Raw genomic sequence first — 20,565 nt, 5'->3', positions numbered from 1 at the left:
TGCTACTTGTACGGCAACAACAGTACTTTATTTGCCAATCAGTTCTTTTAGGAAATGCTCAAAGTTTCGTCGACCTGGCATTTCTAGATATATGCTAAAGCCCAGTCAAACGTAAAACATATAAATAAAGAGTTATTTCTGAAATGAAATCAGCTGAAGTTAATAGTTCGGTCCCCTAAGGCTGATTTAATTAACTTATGCAAATATTTTCCTACATGGAATGTAATTTATATTCTTACTGATGTTGCACTTGAAGAATATTATTGAAGCGCTTACTTGTTTTTTTGCATACATTTCTGGCTGTCTTTAAGAGCGTTATATACTATACAAGTGAAGTTGTACAACTTTTGATATAGTACTTGATTAAATAAAGTTACGTACAATTATCATACATAGCGCCTATACATACATACATATATGAATTATATAATTATATTTTCTGTATAAAAGAATGAATATTTTCTAGGTTTTGTTTGCGCTCGGCCAATATTTGTGTAATAAGTTGTATATGCGTAATTTCAGCATGGAACTTACTCGGTAACAACGGGCACCAATCCGTATTTGCTGCCAAGGGAGCTCTTTAGATTTAAAAATATAGTTTCCGGCTGGTGTGACAAAAGTTACAAATTATAGAACAAAATTTTATTGTTGACTTAAGGCAACCAGTATTATGTGAATGTGCACACTTCGGATTTGATTAGTGAGTTTGTTGTTGTTCTCCTTAAACTAGGAATAATAACAACTGATTACATTAATAAAAAATAATAATAATTTGGACAGATAAATAAGGTTGAAAAATGATAGGTACGTACAATTTGAATGCAAATTTAATTTCGATGATGTAAAATATTTTTAATAATGCCAAAATAATACTTTACTATGAAATTAGCTATATAACCAATAGTATATTTTGCCTAGTGGTTTCAGAAGTTATTTATGTTGAAATTAAAAAATTTCAATACTAAATACATACATTTTTTTAAATGTCAGTTTATTGGTAGTGTTCCTTTGCCTCATGCATATGCAGACATTTATTTTATTGGAGTTGAAATTTCGTTTTGTTAGGTGCGTACTTCATTTGGCGTGCTGAATTTATGCGAAAGATTCCTGCGGATTTTGCCCTTCTTAATGCTTTAATCGAGCTACATACATGTATGTGTTTAAATGTTCAAATGGGATATACATATATATTTTGTATTTGTGTGTACTTATGTATGAAATGTTGTCCTGTTTGCGAGGAATTTCATTAATCTACATTTGTAGATTTATTATTTTTAGCGAAAAAAATTAAAATTGCTTGGAAATTAACGATGCTTTTAATTGTTAATATACATTATACCTATACATATTTTTTATTAATATTTAATACGAATTTCAAATGCATAACTAAAATAGTAATAGTTATACTATTTTACTATCTATGCATAAGCAAATGACAAAAATATTTATTTTTTTTTTATTTAAAATTTGTTTAACAAGGCTACTTTTGCAGTGCACAAGACGAAAAAATTAGCTGATATAACTTTAGTAATCATATACATGTATACATGGATGTATACAGATACATTAACACTTACATATGCACATAATATGCTTCATGATTTTTTCTGGTTATATTATATTTACCTACTTGCTACATATGTACATAAAAATGTAGTTGTATTTACGAGAAGTTTCACTTAGCATTTATACACACGATTTTTTATGTGCATTTTGCAATAATTTCGAACTTTCACACATGTCTATCTACATACAATAATTACATATATGTACTATGTATAATGCATATTCGAATATGCACACATACACGTCTTGTACATTAACGTTTGTGTTCTCTAAAAGCCAAAATGATCGTATTATTTACGATACAAACATCAATAAAACTTGATCAATTATGGCGATTCTTAAATATATACACAGCTAATATTTATGTACATTATTCAAATAGATGAAAATTGTACCGCATTCATAATATTAAAAATGTTATCATATTTAATCGCAAAAAGTCTATGTACACAAAAGTGGAGTTAGGAGTCTATTTATGCACGATATTTACTTCTTTATAATTAATTTATTGGCAAAGCTTTTTCGTATCTGTCAACTAAAGATACTTCTATCACGATATTAGTATATGAATGTTGGTTCCTTTTGTATGTCTTTGTCTTTTATTTGGTAAATGCTACGTTACTAACACTTCATGCACTCTTTTTACAATGCGTCATATGTATGGAAGTATAAGGAACTTGGGGATCATGGTCGCGATGTTACCGCTGTAACCTGTTTAACCAGCGACCTGTTGCATGGTCAGCTTATTGATGAGTTGCTGACATAATTTTCCATATTCGAATTGGTCCCCCGAGATGCGTCGTAGTTTGATACCTTTGCCAGCTATTTGGTTGTCACGGCTACGACCTTCGCACACTTGCAACTCTATTTGCAAACCGCCGGAGTATTCTAAGCTGAGATTTGTACTTGTGCTGCTGCCGATGCCGACAAAGCTCCCATAGCAGCCGGAGGTGCTACTGTTAGTGTCCATTGAGGTTGCCGATGATTCACTCGTAGTATTCGAAGCATTGCTTATACGTGCCTCAGCATTCGTACTCGATGCACCAGCTGCACCACTATACTCTTCAGACAGCCCTTTGTGAAGGACTGCTCCTTTCGGTGGCATTGTTTGATCGATGGTTTGTTTGACTAATTCCAGTATGCGTGTCGGATCGAGATTAGAGCATTCATGTGGTAACGGAACTTCGTAACACATTTCCTCGGACATACGACGAGAGTCACAAATGGAATCGGGAGACAAATGTCCCTCCGTTTGATCGCCAATTTCAGAATGCGATTCTGATTTAAAGCCTGAACTGGCAGATGGTTCTTGACATGGTGAGAGATTGTTGGAATCATTACTTAATGAATCGTCCGAGAAGCCAAGGGATTTATCACTTCCGCGGCGATTCGACTCGCTGACATTGTTTGTTGCACCAGCATCGCTTTCCAAACGGATTGACGGGCTATCACCTGCACACTCCAAACTAGTTTTGCGTCCGGTACCACGTGTGATCGAAGGCATATCACTGGAGGATTCTGTTATTATGAGGCCCTGTTAAAAAAGGTTCAGATCGTATTATTACATCAAATTCGACTTATTGGTGAATAAAAAATTGCAAAGCATTTACAATTGGAATTTATTTAGAAACACTCACTTGCAAAGACATCAGCGGTGCGGGTGGTTCCAGTGAATCGCAATCGCTATCTCGACTATTTTCCGAACTCAATGCTACTAATGTGATTTCGCTACCCTGCACGTCCGTAAGACATATTTGTGGATGAGAAGGTTGAAAAGTTGATATGTCTTCATTGATAAGGCCACCGGTGCAACCGACATGTGGTGTCCCAGTTGAAATTGTATGATACATCTGTCCATTTGCATTCTCTTCTTGTATTATACAGAGATTAGGAGAGGCGGGAGGCGTAGGTACCACTCGTAAAGGTTGCGCTGGGGATAAATTTAGAGGTTTGAGATCAAAGGTAGATAACTGTGGTACCATCCAATTCCCATGTTGCTGAGCAAACGTATTGATTGGTATCTCAGTATTATGGTCAGATGTACACACATCCATGGAAAGATCTAAGGGCTGATTGATAGCAGTAGCAGCTGAAGTTATGGACGTAGCAGATGATGCAATTTCACTAGCAGCTGATGTGCCACGGGTGATGGAACCGCCTCCACCCGTAGATAACACAGAAATACCTTTGGTTATTTGATGAAGCGGCGAAGATCCGCCACCACCATTGCTACTAATGGAGTTAGAATTAAATGGTCCAGTGCCTGGAATATAAGGATTTGGCGAAGAAGAGCCACTAAAGCTACTATAGATTGGTGACTGACAACCACTGCTGCTATTTGAGCCACTGAAGTGTCCACCACTCGGAGATGCAACCACACCCTGACTAAGGGTTATGTGAGTGAATTGTCCCACAATACCATTACTAGGATGGTGCATTTGTGGATGCACTAGTCCAAAATGATGCTGCTGTTGATACGGACCTTTCCCTAACATTTGTTTCGAGTATGTGCCCATATTGTGACTGCAAGGTGGTTGTTGAGTAGTTAGTGGTCCACTCACGGCGGCGATAACACTTGTATTGGCGCTATTTGGCAAAGACAGTGGCGAAACACTTAAACTATACATTGCACCCTGATGCTGCATGCCAGGCGACGTCATATCTAGGTGGCCACCACTCACTGCAACATTCCCGGAATGTGCCGTCAGTCCCAAATGACAGGCCAAGTCCAAAGGCACAATTCCAGTAGAAACAATTTTGTTTGCCACTTCTGTACTGAGACGGTGCTCCTTGACGAGGCGATCCAGATGTGGCATCAGAGCACGCACTGCTTCTGGTGGTACTTCCAGATCCTGACCACGTCGGAACACCATATTTGGAGCAGGTTTACCGTGTATAGGAGAACCTTAGGAAAAAAAGTTGAAACATATATGAATATTATTAATTTCCTGACAAACTTATTTCCAAATGTTTGGAATTTTTTATAATATGCACTAGAATGTTACATCCGTTACTTCCAATAAATTCGACATGTGAACGAATCAATTTGAATAATGTATTTAAGTCAGAACTTGACACAAAACCTAAATGAATATATGTATGTATATTTTGTGTAATTGTAGATAACATATGTAAATATGTAGTTCTAATTTCCAAAAGTAATTGTGAGCATGGCTGAAAGGAATTCTTAACCTTTTGATGTCGTTGATGTTACAAATTCGTAAAATGAATAATGAATAATCTATTTAAGAATAACGATTTTAAAAATTTTATGTTTGAATTTTGGAAGCTTACCAGGCAAACTAATCGAGTTCTCAGAAAGTGGTGGTGTTGGAGCGATTAGAAAGTTACGTTGTGCCGATACCTTTTGTAGATACTGACATTCTTGCAGTGGTCCTTGGAATTGCGTTTTAGAGCCTTCTGAAGCACGTCGTACTGGGCTATATCGGCCTATAAAGATAGAAAATGCATTGGGAGAGGAAAAGGTAAGTATAAGATTATATGTTGAGTGAATATTTATAATCATATAACAGTTATGTCGGGCTAAACTCTTATTTAATTGGCATAATTACAATTTATTTCCCAGATTATTTATATACTTTATATATTACACGAAAATATTCGAAATTTTCTGTTTACTCTTGAATAAAAATGCATATGTTTTTATTAGACCAAGCTATTTAATTTTTGAAAAAAAAAATCATAGTTCATAAATTAAATCGGAAAAGAAATATAAATTTGCAAACATAAAGTCAAGAAGAAATTATGAGCGATCTGAGGCCCGAAAGGGCGAGGCTGAATTTTTAAGGGTTAAGAATGGTTTAACTCGATTTTCGGCAAAAATACCAGTCTTAAAGAAAAAATGTTGTAGGTAATGAAAAGGTTTATCATTTTTGGATAAAGAGAAAAGAAACACAATGTTTGTTTCAGATAAATATAATATGATTTGAATGTTCATATAAATTTTGAGGCATATATAGACTTTAGTCTGTATTCAAATATGTATTATGGATCTTTTCATTATCTACAATATTGATTTTTTAATAGGTCCAGTAGTTTTGAAGGAAATTGTGATAAACCATTCCAATCCCTTAAAAATTCATTCTCAACCCGTTTTTCTGAGCACAGATCATCTGTAAATTGTTTTCCCTTAATGTTTGTTATTTAATTTTTCATTTGCGGATTTAATTGAGAAATGTCTACATTTAATGAGACATTATGTCTAATATGTAAAGGGTCATTAATTAATTAAACTAGACTATCATGATATATGTATATGCAAGTAAAAACAAATGTAATTAAACCGTTTTGTAATTATACAGATTAAACATCTAGTGCTAGGTTAGCGAACTCTTTGTACCTCTTACTGAAATTCGATATTTTCAGCTTCTATTAAACATTTCTTATTTACTTATTTTTTGAATAGATCACTGTTGCATTTCAGTAACCTTGAACAAATAATATTGTAAGCGGCAAAACATATAACGGGAATATATGCACGTAATTAAGTGGTTAATATGTGTAAGTAAGCGCACTGATTTTTAATACTACAATATTGACATCGCAAACGTATGATTACGCAGTATGTCTGGGCAAGCAAAAAAAAGTAAATTTTTTTTTTTATAATTAGACATACCTACTAATTTTGATATATTTTAGATATGGTGTTTTATTTGTTGTGAACAGGTCTGTACATAGATTCATAAAATCATATTTTTTTGTTAAGTTTTTTAATATACTATAATAGTATTTATATGCTCGCATATTAATTAACTAATTCGTTAAGTTTAACTAACACAATTGAAAGGCAAAATAAAATTAAATACAAAGTAAAAATAAATTATTATATTATACTTAAATTTAACAAAAAATCATATCTTAAACAGAAAATAAACGTATTAAATATTAAAATGAAAATAACACAAAACAAAAACTTACCAACTTCTTGAACTGTTGGAAGTTTATTTGTGGACTTGAAATGGACTCGTCTATTATTTCCAGTGGCGCTTGGAGGACCTTGTTGCCCCGCCAAAGCTGCATTGCTCAATGCCTGTGCTGGCAAAATATTGGAACTTGACGACGTATGGTAAGTCATAAGGCTGGTCGTGGGAGGGGATTGACTGAGTGTGGGATTCGGTGCGCCATGAGAATGTGTATGCGGTTGATGTTGCTGCATTTTCAAAGCAGGTGGCATGTAATTTCGATTCATACGCGATTCCACTTCACGTATGAGTTCGGGACTAATAACTATGATGCAAGGAAGGGGAAAGGAATGGATGGTTTGGTGTTATAGTATACGTCGGGGAGTGGAAGAGCCGATCGATAAATGGTGAGGTAATGCACGGCATTTCGGTTTTTAGTTGATCATACAATATACATTATATTCAAGCAAAAATCAAATAAAGTAAATTTTAACGTTTTGTTTATAATGTATGAATATATAAAACGAAAAGAGAACGAAAAGTAAAATTTAATTGATTAAATGAAACAACATAAAATTAATATATAATAAAAACAAATAAGTTTAGAAAGATTATAATGAAAAAGAAAATTAACTTAAAAAATCAGTTGTTATTATTTCGTAGTATATTTAAATATAAATATACAATACATATGTATAAGTGTGATCATAGTAATATATGAGCAATAACTGCAATATAGCGAATCTGAGCATGCGCATCGCAAGCCTTTTAAATTGATTTGCGGTTATGAGCATGTTTATACCTGTCTCTTATACACATCTAGATGTGTATAAGAGACAGGTATAAGTGTGATCATAGTAATATATGAGCAATAACTGCAATATAGCGAATCTGAGCATGCGCATCGCAAGCCTTTTAAATTGATTTGCGGTTATGAGCATGTTTATACAGCGTTCGTTTAGCTGAATATTAAACATATGAGCGAAAAGAATGCGAAATATTTTCAACTAACCTGGCGGGCGTTCCGTAACTGTAAGTAGACCGGTACGTCGCGTGCGCATTCCACCACCACTACTTGTTCCGCCAGTTCCCGACTGTGATGACAAGATTGTCGGAATTTGTGGCACTAGAGGCGGTTCATATACACCACAAACTGGACAAGTTTCGCCCGGATGGTGCTGTATTGATAGGTCTTCGGCGCAACTGACTGTGTGTCGTTTTCCACGAATTTGAATATATCTGACATTCGTTATGTGTATGTAAAATGAACAATTTTTTTTAACAATAATTTGAATACATTTTTTAAAATATCTTTTAGAATCTCTATGAGATATTTTTGAAATTCTTTACAAGCAAGCACTTTACGTATAAAGTTCTTTGAAGTTTCATATACCGTGAGGCGAATCATATCTAAACCTCCGAAATTTTAAAATATAGCAAATAACTTTTGAGTTCACTGAGTTATTTGTACTTACTTTTGTATCTCCTCGCTGTTCTCCTCGCTAACAGTATCTCCCACCCCCAATTGAGATAAATGGGTTTGCTCACGCATACCGTGTACTGTATGTCTATCGGTGGAGGCCCCAGTCAAACCGCTCGTATTAGCTACATTCGGGTTAATATAGTATGTGTTTCCTTCCATCTGTTGCGTTTGCCCAGTTACTTGGTGTGTATTACTCCCCGTCGAGGGATAATAAATATGCAGATTTGCACCACCATCTGATGCCCGACGTCCAAATGAACCTAAGTAGATAAACATACAATTAATAGACAAGAATGTGAACTATTTATTATGCATACTTGCACCCATCACCATTGGAGGTTTCAAAAGATGCTGATCCTTAACAGTTAAATTGTGCAAAGGTTGATTCTGTAACATTGGCAAGTTCATTGGCAAGTATGGGCCAGTCTCATCCTTATTTTCAGGAGAACATTTAAAATTGATTGGTGGCACATTTGGATTGGCAAGTGCTTGCTCGTGTGCCACATCACCAGGTCCGACAGTGTGTCGCCGTGTATTACCACCGTTTCCACTAGCATTGGCACACAAATGATTTTGATTATGTGGCTGAAATGTTGAATATTAGATTATATTTCATAATGCAGAGAGTAATGTGCCTTTACTGACCTCATTTGGTCGCGCCAGACATTCCAATTCAAAGTCGCCAAATTTCTCCAAATCCACCGCAACATTAGTCCATTGGAAGCCTAAGCCGCCTTGCAGCCCATTTGTGTTGGTCAGCGGACTCAAGCGATCAATCGATTCCTGCTTAATCGGTTCAGAACGGTCGACAACACCCGTAGTAATGCTGGTTTTGCGTAATCTGATGGTATAAGAGCAGAAGCCGTGTTAGCTCAACATTAAACGCAAAACAAAGCCGTCATATTCTACGTTAATGTTTAACTGGCTAGATTAAAGCAATTATCTGAAAATGAATAGAAGCAATGCTCAATGTACCTTGAATAAACGGCTTGATGTTGCATCCTATGATGCTCACGCCGCTTTTGTTGCAGTTTGTCGGCAAGCAAATTGTAGATGGCATATATATTATCGAATCGTTGGTTATGCACCGATTCAGCAATCATATCGGCAGTCAGTCCGGGCAACTGCAGCATATTTCTCATTATCTCTGTATCCAGATTAGCAACAGCCACGGATCCATGCGGATGAATACTAATGTTGGTGTCGCCTTGAACAAGTGAATTACTTTCCGCCTGTTGGGTATATGCTGCGGCGTTGGTGCCACTGCTACATCCCCCAATGCTGTCACTGATGTCGTTCAGTTCCGCTGCCCAATCGCTAAGCCAACGATGTTTAATAATTTGTTTCAATGTATATCGGCGATCCGGCTCAACTACCAACATATTACGTAATAGGTGCTCGCAATCTGTGTCAACAAAATTAAATGAGTCATGATACCTCTGATTTGCAATTGGAAACTTTAATTTACCTCGTGACATGAAGTAGGGAATGCGAAACTTTCCAGTAACTACCCGTCCTTTTAATTCTAGTAGCGTGTCACCATTGAAAGGTAATGCACCACACACTAAAGCATATAGCACGACACCCAGGCTCCAGATATCCGCTTTAGGTCCATCGTATTCCAGACCTTGAAAAACTTCAGGTGCGGCATATGGTGGTGAACCGCACCATGTAGTTAATGGACTGCCCTCTTCGTACCGATTACTGAAGCCAAAATCGGCAAGCTATTTAAAGCGTTTAGAAATATATATACATAAATTGCAAATGTAAGTGCAAAGGAATGTAATCACACCTTTATGTTCATATCCTTATCGAGTAGCACATTCTCCGCCTTGAGATCTCGATGCACTACACCCATAGAATGACAGTATTGCACAGCAGAGACTAATTGTGTGAATACACGCGCTGCTTCGAGCTCCTTCATGGGTCCATTCTCTGCTAGATGATCGAATATCTCACCGTTTGAAGCATATTCGGTGACAAGATAGATCATCGTTTCTGACTGCATCACCTCATAGAGGCGGGTAATATGTGGATGACGTAATGATTTTAAAATGGAAATTTCGCGGAATGTTTTGGTTAGGTACTCCCGATTAAGGCAAGTCTTATCAATGATTTTAATCGCTACCTAAAAGTTGAAAAGAAGGAAAGTTGTCACATGTACAGTACATACATGTAATATACATATATTTAAATAAACAAACATCAAAGCAATCATGCAACAGTTAGAAAAGCTATAATTTAACTCAAATGCCTAGTTTTCTAGAATTTATTAGAATTATTTAGAAATTCATTTTAAAAGTGGTATATGACCACAATAGTAACTAACAAAACAACTTCAAGAACAAGCTAGAAGACAGGGGGACAAAGGGGGGTAAAAGAGCCAACAACGTACGACTTAAGCCTTGTGCTTGTGGAATAACTTCGTCCTCTATTCCCAACTTTCGCGCACTTTATTTTACATGGTTTTTCAAAAGATTCATATAATAAATTTATCCATATTTCCTGCGATGATACGAACATTTTTCGGTCCACCAGCAGATACCGCACAGAACCAAAGCCGCCTTTTAACGTAGGATAAAGGTTCTCTTTTGTTGGCTCTTAATTAGATTTGCGTTTTTAGCAAAGTTCCTCTTCTTCTATATATAGGTATTACACAAATGGTTTCTTCCATTCCATTCTTCTACCATTGAATTGGTATTTTCTAAGCATATGTTGGGTTTGCGTTTGTTTTTTTATTGAATTTGGAATTAAACTGAAGTTAATTTCTGTTCGAATTTACGCCAAGCTACAAGGTGTTTCTTTATTTTTTTTTTATATTGAATCATGGTTTTATAATACCGGTCGACATGATTTTTGGACCTGCATGTAAATTATTAGATTCTCCTACACCAAAAATAAAGGATTTTCTTGCTTTAATAATGTGCTTTCTTAGAAGTTTTTCCACATTTCTATATGGTATGGTATCGTATGGGCAAATCAGGGTCATTCGTCAATTGCTGAAAATAAAAATTCCAGTTTTTTCAATCTCTGTATTCAGTATTTGAGCAGGAAATTTTTTAGTTGACCGGTGTAAGTTAGCATTATTTCTTTGAACCGAAGTTTATATTATTGCAGTTTTTTTGTTGATTATATACCACTTTTTAAAGTAGATTTTTATATAATTAATACATTTTTTTAGGTTAACATGTTTTCTAACTGTTTCATTATTGCTTTAAGCCACTGTATATTTTATGTACTAATCGACCGGACAAACCTTTTACTGATTAATAAATGATGATAAATAAAAGACCTAAATTTTTAAATTATGAAATATGAATCAAGCATTATTATTATTTTCCATTAATTGCACATGATGTTGCTTATTTACAAAACAGAGTTTTCCTGAAATACTGGATATTTATAAGGTTTCAGTTTCATATTGACAGACATACACAGTTATGATACAGTCTGTTAATCAATTTAATATACAAAGACAATAATGAAGGGTTTCCGACGACCGAATATGCGACCTATAATTGTCACGCCGCGAAACAAGGCACCTCCAAGTTGATCTCGTAAACTTCCAACAACTAACCTTGCGATTTATATAAAGAAATAGTTCTGTATAATATGTGTACCGCCAAATGGGTATCGCCTGGAAACAATTACTATTAGGGTTTTCACAAGTCTTATAATGTTTTAAGTTATAATGATTCGAAAACTTAGCATTGCGATGTAAACTCATTTTTGTATGAAATTCAAGTAAAATTTTTTTAAACAATTGCAAAAATTTATAATTTTACGATTTTGCGATGCTTTACAACGGGTTGTGAGTACCCCTTACATTTTTGAATGTTGACTAAAGAGCTCAAAGGGTATGGTGGAAGGACCAATTTTTTTATTTATTTATTTAATTGTGGCAATTTTACTTTGCCTTCAGCACAACATAATCTAGTAGATTCATCACTGTAGTTTAACGACTTTCAATATTTACAAATTCTCATAATACATATAAGTATACTTAACTGCGTCTGCGGAATTTATCAATTAAATTATGTTGTTCGTCGTATTCTAAGACTATCTACTCCATTGTCACTCACTAAAGAACGCAATTCGGGGAATTATCTCGGGAAATTAATTCAAGGCCAAAATTAGTCAAATTGGTCCAGCTCTTCTTGAGCTTTAGCGAGACTAACCAAAAGAAATTATTTTTTTATATTGTATAGGTTTTGAAATTTTCCATATTCTAGCTTTTCTCGAGTTTTAGCGAGAAAAATCGTACATATTCATATAATTCTAAAAATACTGAACCGATTTTGGTATTTTCTTCGCAATTTTCCCATACTTTCTCAACGTTTAAACCTTCTTTGGGCTTCCATTAACCAAATCGGTATGAAAGTGAATGAAAGCTAGTGAATGGAATATATATATATATATATTTCTTACACAAATACATTTGGCAGTTTTTTGTCTCTCCTGCAGCATCATCAAAAATACTATATATATATATATATAAGTATAAGTATAAAGTTCTCATAACTTGTATTTTTGAAAATAAAGATAAACAAGTATGGAAAAGCTAAGTACGAGTGTAACCGAACATCTCTTGCATCTTGAAAGGATTCAAGGTAGAGGGCTCCTTTCAGGTACATAAGGCTGATTAGTTATATGGGGTCTAGGGCGAATTTTCACTCGATTCTCTTCATTCTAAGCACGAATATGCACCATTATAAAACACACTCTCTCTCACCGCGCCATTTGAATTATGTTCTTAAGATAATCTAACATTCTATGTAAAAATTTGTAAAGACTCAAGTGATCGTACTTAGCAGCGAAGCGGGAAGGACATTTGGTCATATTTCAAAAATTTCGATCGGATCATGTGTATATACAAGTATGAGCAGTGCCATTATCGATTAGAACATGACTAACACTGGTGACGACAATTATGTAATTATATGATTTTGCTTTCTGAAAATACGAATTGTTTGCCAAAACAACCCACAAATAGTTTTACATTTGTAAATGCACACATGCATGTGTGTTCACATATCAGGACTCTTTTTGAAATTATCGTAGTTGTAAAATTTTGAAATAACCACTGTAAATACATACACGTGTATATATATGGATGTGTCTATGTTTAACATATCTAAGGTAAGGAAAGGTAAATACAAAACATACATATGTATGTACATTAGGGTGTTTATTAAAAGCTGTTTTATTTCCTGGCGGACACATGAAAATTGTGTTTTTTACGTTGAAAACAATCCCTGCAAATTTGGGGTCTTAATTTTGACTTTGAGTACTTTCATGTAAATAGTTCACGATTTTCACATATTATTGAAAAAAATTAGTGAACAGCTGTTCCTATCGAAGAACTTCCTGAGGAAAAATCGCTTATATCTGTGAAACAAAGCATTTGTATGATCGAATAGACTTGTTTTGTCCAAATTTAATTTCTTATACCGTATTCTTTGCTAGATTTCGAAAAAACCAGCCGTTCGCTAATTTTTTCAACAATAGGCGAAAAACGTGAAAACTCCAAAAACTCAAATGCAAAATGAAGGGATTTTTGTTTGAGATAAATACGAAATTTTCATGTGGCCGCTAAGACATAAAAAAAGGTGTAAATGAAACACCCCAATTTACATGTATATGTTTACGTATCTGAATATAAAACACTCGTACAATGCGGCAGGAGTCACAAGTTGGAGGACATATTTTCAATGTTTCCGTACTTTAAGGACTAGACTACACACGTTACTAGAGATTATCGCCAACAGCCATAGGCCTAAATAGGCTGATGTGTGTTTTTGAAAGGACAACTTTTTGTCGTTTGAACTTCAAAAGTGTGTGGTAAATTATAAAAATAGATTTAAATATACATATATGTTTTCCACGTTTCGTTTATAGCCTTCGCTTACGTTGGGTACTGCAGAGCGTGGATATTTGCATAATTTTTCAATGCAACGGCAATGAGGTCAGGTGGCGGATTGACAAAGTATTAGTGTCGTCACAATTGGAACTGACAAATCTTGATCGGTAGACGAAGCAGTTTCCAAACTTTACGTAATTTCTCTATAGGCACATGTGTTCTCTATAGACTCAACATTCTCCAAAGCCCGCTATTATAGCAGGATATAACTTTCACATTGCAAATAACTGTTTTTTAAAAGATAACTGTTTATTTGTTTGTATTTTCGACTGCGCATTTGCCTGGTACCGAGCAATTCTGTGAAACAAAAAGGTTTAGCAACCTTTGGACTAAATTTCAAGTTTCAATATTATTCAATAAGAAAGAAAAGAAAACAATATTTTTTAAGCAAAACAAGAAAGGAATTTTCAAACTATAGAGTTGAAATATCCAAATGTAACCAGATGAAACCGAATCGGGTTCAGGCAAGAGAGCTTACACCAGTTTTTATTTGAATTATTTGGAAAGTAGGAAATCAAAGGAAAGCAAAAATAAGCAGTGGTGAATCAACCACAGCATCAAAAGCTCATTGTAGCGAAAATATCATCAATTTATGGCAAACCGAGAGGCCACTATAAGAAGCGAAACTAAAGCTAAAATGTAAAAGTAAAATAATCGTAAAAGTAAAAGGTGGCAAAAAAATAACAGTTTTACAGAACGCGCGCACCTATCGATTAAACTACCCACTACACAAAAGAGTGAGTAGCCTTGCAACATTTCGACGACCGGGGAAATGCGATTATATTTCTAGGACAGAGTGGCTAGCAACTATTCACGCGGGTTTCAACTTCAATATATGTATGTAATTGTATAAGTGTTGGGCAAATCAAACTAAACGGGCGTGAGGAGATTGCAGTTGGTAGTGGCAACGGGATTGGATTTGATTACCTTCCGTAAATAAGAAGGGACCGAAACAACAGGTAATCACTCGTTTAACCAGGCTATTAAAGATAGACTGTATGAAAAGAGGGTTGAAGTAAATTTAGCTCATTTGAGTTCGGGTGGACAATTGTTCTAAACGTATGAGGCACATGAATCTGCACGTGACAAATAGATACGAGCAGAAATTTTTAAGAGGCAAAAAATCACGAAATCAGAAAATCGACTTGGCAAAAATCAAACAGCTGGAAAACAATGAGGGTCGCGGGGAAAATTCATAATTCAAAACCTAAAACGGCTGCCGATTCAATTGGACACACAACAGGTTTAGAAGCAGTGCCTTCACAAAGAGCAACAAAAGTCGTCGGCAATGCCGAGCTGGGCTTGCGTAAGAAAAAATCTTACACATCGCTTCTTTGCGAGCTGACACGTCTTAAGTCTCAGCAAAAGTATCTCGAATGTAATCAGGCCAAGTTAAATGCGACTCACTATGAGGATCCACCGATTAGCGGAAGAAGTAAAAACAATAAAACATTACAAATGATAAATGAAATTGAAACCCTTAAAGCGTATTTAGAAGACAGCTTGAAAACTTATCGGAACAACTGTTATTGTGAAGTACAAGAATTACGCCAAGTGGTCGGCTCCATACGCGAAGATGTTCAGCCCCAGCGTTTGAGCCAATGCTCATTGCCGGAATTGCGTGAGCGCATTATTAACACAAATACTCAACTAATACGACTGTGCGACAAAAACGAAAAGGAATTGGAAAAACTGCGCGATGAGTGTGAAAAGATAGAGCGCGACAATAAAGTTATCGTGAATGTTTGAAATAATAAATTACAAGTTTAACAAATAAAGAATCTGAAAGCATACATATATATATTTATTTATGTCGTGTTTAATTAAAACTCTATTTTTATTTAGCAAGTATAAATGAATGTGTATATATTTAAATGATTGGAATGTAATATATGGATTGATATGGATTGACACAAATATGTTATTCGTCTCAATTCGCGTTCCGTTGGTGAACTAAATTACTAAATTAATTTTTTGTTTATAAAATAAATTACTACATTTAAGCCTAAAATACCGCAAGTTTACCTATATGTGTATCGAAACTAAAATAGTGTCTTCTATTAAAAAGTATTCTCAGAAAATATAGTTAAATGCCTTAATAAACATTCTAAGTTGCGCTCTTTACAAATTCTTTGTAAACTTTCGATGTATATACATTATGTTTCGGATTCCCTTCGGCAGTATACCATAATAACTTCCCCTACAAATGATTAAATTTGTAAATGTTTCTCTGACATATTTCGCAGCCATTGCAAATAATTTTCTGCGTGTGTTTGTTGTTGTGCCGGTGCACCAAGAGGAAATATCTGCAATTCGTGCACCATGCAAGGGTTATGCAAGAGAAAGTGAATACCCCTATTGTAAAAATGAGTAACAACCATGTATACTTTTCTTGTTAAAAATTTAAAATCCATCTGATTCTTTCATTTTACATTGTACTCATAGAAATCAGTACTTAATTAGATATCGGAATAATCTTCTGAGATATATTATTTAGTTCAGAAGAACCATTTGCGTATAATAGTGTGCCCTTATGACAACAAGGTATAAAATCGGGTCAAAACTACTCCTAGGCCACATATACGTCATATAAAAGATTTGGAACTTCAGATTGATTTTATTCCGCATATATTGCTCAATATATGAGTTATCTCAATGGAACTAGGAAAGTATCTCTTGTGCCTAAAATGGATCAATTCATATGAATACTCATCTAGACTTAATATACCTAATGTTAGTATTTCAGTTTCCTGTTGGCACTATACCATATAAGCATATCCGTCAACATGTAAGATAGCTAAGCAAAATCAAATGAACATAAAATATTGGATATACTATAAAACGCCGAAAATGTGTAAAGTCAGTTCGCCCCATGATTTTCATTATACCAAAGGTTAAAGCAATCGTAAAGCAATCGTAAAGCAATATACTCGATAATGTGATCTCTGGTTTTCCATCTTCCTTAACAGGTTAAGCCCTGAATATGAATAAATTTCGTCTAAATCTTACATTTCTAATATAGTAATTTTAATCTTCTGGTTGACGTTTTTCTCATACAAAAAATATAAGCTTTGTTTGACTTCCGAGCGACTATCTGTCTGTCCGTCCATGCAGGCGAGAACTCGAGAAAAAACTAAGATATGATGAAACTTCGTACATGTATTCGCTAGTACTATAGATGGACCGAATCGGTACATTGTCACGCCCATAAAGTAGAAAGCACGCCCACAAGTAGAAAACATATAGCAAGTGGGCGTGGCCCTGCTCGGTAAAGTTTTAATGTATCTATCTTCCAAATTTTTTTTAGTACTTTTTAATACACTGTGAAAATGGATAAAATCATACACATAATAACCACGAAGTGGGTAACGTTTATGTTGTATAAGGGTGATAAGAAACTGAATAAATGAGGTACTAAGCTTTTAATTTCACAAGCAGCAGAAATTTAATATTTCAGGAACAACATGACTAAGTTCAACCAAATTTAGGGCGTAGAGTCATCCAAATATTCTTATAATTACTGCGAAAATGGGCGAAATCTGAAGACAGTCACTTTTCAAACTTCCAGAAATCGATAACAAAGCGGAAATATCGGTCATGACATCTGTTGAAATTTTATACATGTATACATCATAGAATGGTCTGGTCGTAAAACGGCTCCAATCACTCCAGTCAATTGGTAGACTATTTCGGAACTCACACAAAATTGTATTAAAGACGAATATTGAAATGAAGATAAACACTATTCATTATTGTTCTGATTTAGTCTTTCCTATATATGTATTTGTATACTATACGTATACATTGTGAAGAAACAACCACGAACGCTTCTTATCGCTCCCGCTAAAAGTTTAATTGCGTGCAGAAATTCCTTTTTATCACCTGTCCGTGCTCATCCCTTATCAAGAGGTATCTATGTGTAAAAACTCTAAATGTATGAATTTAATGATATTACCTATGTGAAAATTAAATTGCCGCATACATATACATATATGTATGTATGTAAATGCCTTTGTGTACATATGTATGCCAGCGTCTATGAAAGTGATTTCTTTAGTATGAATGACCACCACACAATGTCCACACAGCTCCAACGATCTTTGTATTCATTCGAGAGTATTCAGATGCTCTTATTTATATGAGAACACATATACTTATTTCACTGTACTAGTGTGTGCATAACTTGCTATAGTATTACCTCGTGTATAATTTATAAATTTGCAACTTGTTGAGAAAAAATGAGCAATAACAATAATAAATGTTTTACTAGATATGGACATATATATTTACTATATTTTTACTTTTAGTCTAGATGTGGCTTGTTTAAACGCACGAATTCGCATGCATAGAGTTTTTCAGAGCTACAGTGGTTTAATTGACACCAAAAGGCATATACATTGTTACAAAAGAGCACCCGGAAATTGTAATTAAATTCCCCGAGTAAATGATAAGTATTTAAAAAATGTATTTTGCTAAGTTGATAGGACTGTCCTTAATTACTATGCCAAATATGAGCGCGATTTGTCAACCAGTTTGTTCACAGCAGCGGCTTAAGTCGTTACACCTCAGTAGTGCGTTGTCATCTTTAATGTCAACGTCAATGAATAAAAATATGGAACAAAGAAATTTTTCTAAAATTTTATATTTCTAACCAAATTTCGTGTGCGGAATCGTTGGGAATGTTGGAAAAGGCTTACGGTGATTCTGTTTCTTTAAAAGACCATCCTACGAGTGGTACAAAGCCTTCAAAGACGGTCGAGAGATCGTTGAAGACAAGCCTCGTTATGGGGGACCATCGAACTCTGCAACAGATGTTCAAAAATTGAATGATATTGACAGGAAAGTGTTAGAGAGATGGCAAGAGAGCTCCACGTCTCTCCCGAGTACATTCGAATGTTTTGGTGAATATTTTGAGTATGAAACGCGTTCCCCATAAAGCTGATTTTTTTTTCAAAAGGAGTACGATTGCGAACTAATTTAAGGCAAAAATGCAATGAATACCATCGATTAACAACCATATTCACCAGATTTATCTATTCAAATTGATCTTGAAAATTGTTTTGAGGATTTAAAAATTTTTGGCATAAATTACTTTGAAGGCGAAAAAACAAATATTGATGAATAATTAAATATTTTGCGTTTTATTTACAATTCCCGGGTATTCTTAGCTTCTTTAAAAAAAGAACTTCGCCTTCACCTACAATACCCTTAACAGGTGCCATGTCAAAGACATTTTGGTCGAATCGATGATATTTTATAGAGTCTTCGACCTTTCGTTGTGGGTTTTACAAACTTTGTGGTAAACTAAATACACCCTGTTCAGGGCATAAAAAAAAATCAACCTCTAGTACAATTTTAATAACATTTAATATTTTATGGTAGCCCCCTTCAATTTTTGACATCTCGAGATACGGATGCTACTAGTTTGGCCCATAACCCTAATAGTCCGAATTATTCTAAACTCTCTCCAACATATGGTTATTATTTGTGTACTAAGCAGCCCTTAACAACCTCCTTAGAATAACCCGAGGTTAAGATGCTGCTACTGTGAGGGGTGGCCCATTCATTAAAACGTGCTCGTTATGTAACCGATTCTCAATGGATTTTGATCAGTGCCATGAGTTGTTTCAGTCGATGTATGAAAGTTCGCATTGCCGTGGTGAAGAGTACCGATTTCCCGATTTTTTTAAATGCAACAGGAGGAAAATAGTTGTGTGGCACTTAGAATTTGCTGTTCTATAGTGGTATAATTGCGACATGTCGAGTTCTTCCAAAAAAACCAGGCATACATTTGTTTGGAAGTGTTCGTGCGCGAACGACTTTTGTTGGATTCGGCTCCTCTTGAAACAATAATACAGTAACTGTTTAATTTCAGGCAGGTTTTGAAGCAGCGCTATCTTTTTTTTAACATGCTTCTCGACCAATCGACACGAGCCTGTTTTTGAGCGATTAACAAATTGTATGTGATCCAACGTGATATTTTTTTTTTACTGTATCCTATCCATTCTGTGAAAAATTATAACTTCGTTCAATCTCCATATAACGGTTCTGTAAGTAACTAGTAAGTGCGATAAGTCTAATAAATACGCTAGATACATAAAGATGATACGACGTTGCTTTATAGAAAACGGCGTCAAAATTGCACTATGGACGTGTCACCGCCCACTTTTAGGTGATATCCTATATCTCATGAACTACTTGATAAATTTAAGCAATTAGTGTTAGTGGGAAAAATCGGGCGAGTTCGGTAGACAACCACGCTTACTACGAATCAAGTATCAGTGAATATATCGGCATAAGCTGTGTCAATTTATGACCAAAAATTGCCAAAATCGATTGACCCCAATATCGGTCATATTTTCCTCCGATTTATTCTTGCAAGTTGCGAGAACGTAAGGGTGCCGGCATCGTGGACGCTTAAAGCCAAGTAGAGCCGAACGCATTTACTCCACACACTCATATACGCTCGGTTCGGCTTGGAGAGTTCACTTTGCGGACACCCTAAAATGTTCGGTTACACTCGAACATAGCCCTTCCTTATGTATAAATATATATTATAAATCATGGTAAAAAACAAAAAAACAATATGAATATTTGTCTTATCTATCGTTGATAGCGAACGAAATAGGAGCAACGAAACGGTAAAGTAAACAATGAAAACAAAATAAGAAGAA

At 35.0% G+C, this 20,565-nt stretch overlaps 2 protein-coding genes across 7 annotated transcripts in view; one reads left to right on the top strand and one right to left on the bottom strand.

Annotated features, from left to right (window-relative positions):
• Positions 1–1,015: 1,015 nt before the first annotated feature.
• LOC108973260 overlaps positions 1,016–20,565 on the bottom strand; it is a 30,991-nt gene continuing 11,441 nt past the window's right edge. For 5 of the 6 annotated variants that reach the window (XM_018940381.1, XM_018940382.1, XM_018940383.1 and 2 more), the window contains exons 3-13: positions 9,764–10,099; positions 9,440–9,695; positions 8,947–9,376; positions 8,617–8,812; positions 8,289–8,556; positions 7,964–8,231; positions 7,501–7,727; positions 6,505–6,813; positions 4,861–5,016; positions 3,204–4,471; positions 1,016–3,100 (exon numbers count right to left, since the gene is read on the bottom strand). In XM_018940381.1, the coding sequence (XP_018795926.1) occupies positions 2,282–3,100; positions 3,204–4,471; positions 4,861–5,016; positions 6,505–6,813; positions 7,501–7,727; positions 7,964–8,231; positions 8,289–8,556; positions 8,617–8,812; positions 8,947–9,376; positions 9,440–9,695; positions 9,764–10,099 (4,533 nt within the window). In that variant the 3' untranslated portion in view covers positions 1,016–2,281. The remainder of the gene's footprint in view (positions 3,101–3,203; positions 4,472–4,860; positions 5,017–6,504; positions 6,814–7,500; positions 7,728–7,963; positions 8,232–8,288; positions 8,557–8,616; positions 8,813–8,946; positions 9,377–9,439; positions 9,696–9,763; positions 10,100–20,565) is intronic. The other variant, XM_018940386.1, reaches the window with a different exon arrangement.
• On the top strand, positions 14,187–15,694 carry LOC108973261. The gene has a single exon (XM_018940387.1). It carries the CDS (start codon positions 15,065–15,067, stop codon positions 15,638–15,640), a length of 576 nt encoding a protein of 191 aa, XP_018795932.1. The 5' UTR covers positions 14,187–15,064; the 3' UTR covers positions 15,641–15,694.

The sequence above is a fragment of the Bactrocera latifrons genome, unplaced genomic scaffold (genome assembly GCF_001853355.1).
Source record: "Bactrocera latifrons isolate USDA-ARS-PBARC rearing strain unplaced genomic scaffold, ASM185335v1 scaffold_47, whole genome shotgun sequence".
Lineage (NCBI taxonomy): Eukaryota > Metazoa > Arthropoda > Insecta > Diptera > Tephritidae > Bactrocera > Bactrocera latifrons.
The sequence above is the reverse complement of the archived record's forward strand: the minus strand, read 5'-3'. Positions and strand labels throughout refer to the sequence as shown.

Excerpts from the sequence above, each read along its gene's own strand:
- LOC108973261 (XM_018940387.1), top strand. The coding sequence starts at position 15,065 with ATGAGGGTCGCGGGGAAAATTCATAATTCAAAACCTAAAACGGCTGCC.